This window comes from Lottia gigantea, assembly GCF_000327385.1.
Source record: "Lottia gigantea unplaced genomic scaffold LOTGIsca_221, whole genome shotgun sequence".
Taxonomy (NCBI): Eukaryota; Metazoa; Mollusca; class Gastropoda; family Lottiidae; genus Lottia; species Lottia gigantea.
The window spans coordinates 87,900-89,026 of NW_008708566.1; the positions used below are offsets into that span (position 1 = coordinate 87,900).

A 1,127-nucleotide genomic window follows, 5' to 3' on the forward strand; every position below is an offset into this window, starting at 1 on the left:
GTTTCTCCCCTACAATATAAAGTTTCTCCCCTACAATATAAAGTTTCTCCCCTACAATATAAAGTTTCTCCCCTACAATATAAAGTTTCTCCCCTACAATATAAAGTTTCTCCCCTACAATATAAAGTTTACCCCCTTTCTCCCCTACAATATAAAGTTTACCCCCTACAATATAAAGTTTCTCCCCTACAATATAAAGTTTCTCCCCTACAATATAAAGTTTACCCCCTACAATATAAAGTTTACCCCCTACAATATAAAGTTTCTCCCCTACAATATAAAGTTTACCCCCTACAATATAAAGTTTACCCCCTACAATATAAAGTTTCTCCCCTACAATATAAAGTTTACCCCCTACAATATAAAGTTTCTCCCCTACAATATAAAGTTTCTCCCCTACAATATAAAGTTTCTCCCCTACAATATAAAGTTTCTCCCCTACAATATAAAGTTTACCCCCTACAATATAAAGTTTCCCCCTACAATATAAAGTTTCTCCCCTACAATATAAAGTTTCTCCCCTACAATATAAAGTTTACCCCCTACAATATAAAGTTTCTCCCCTACAATATAAAGTTTCTCCCCTACAATATAAAGTTTCTCCCCTACAATATAAAGTTTACCCCCTACAATATAAAGTTTCTCCCCTACAATATAAAGTTTCTCCCCTACAATATAAAGTTTACCCCCTACAATATAAAGTTTCTCCCCTACAATATAAAGTTTCCCCCCTACAATATAAAGTTTCTCCCCTACAATATAAAGTTTCTCCCCTACAATATAAAGTTTCTCCCCTACAATATAAAGTTTATCCCCTACAATATAAAGTTTCTCCCCTACAATATAAAGTTTATCCCCTACAATATAAAGTTTCTCCCCTACAATATAAAGTTTCTCCCCTACAATATAAAGTTTCTCCCCTACAATATAAAGTTTACCCCCTACAATATAAAGTTTCTCCCCTACAATATAAAGTTTCTCCCCTACAATATAAAGTTTCTCCCCTACAATATAAAGTTTCTCCCCTACAATATAAAGTTTCTCCCCTACAATATAAAGTTTATCCCCTACAATATAAAGTTTCTCCCCTACAATATAAAGTTTCCCCCCTACAATATAAAGTTTAT

The 1,127-nt window shown here is 33.4% G+C and overlaps 1 protein-coding gene across 1 annotated transcript; it reads left to right on the forward strand.

The window, feature by feature from the left end:
• Window positions 1-489: 489 nt before the first annotated feature.
• LOTGIDRAFT_143993 (hypothetical protein) lies at window positions 490-1,125 on the forward strand (the record flags this gene model as incomplete). The annotated part of the gene is made up of 1 exon (XM_009054700.1): window positions 490-1,125. A coding segment is annotated over one exon (636 nt), but the record flags the coding sequence as incomplete, so codon positions are not given.
• Window positions 1,126-1,127: the final 2 nt, after the last annotated feature.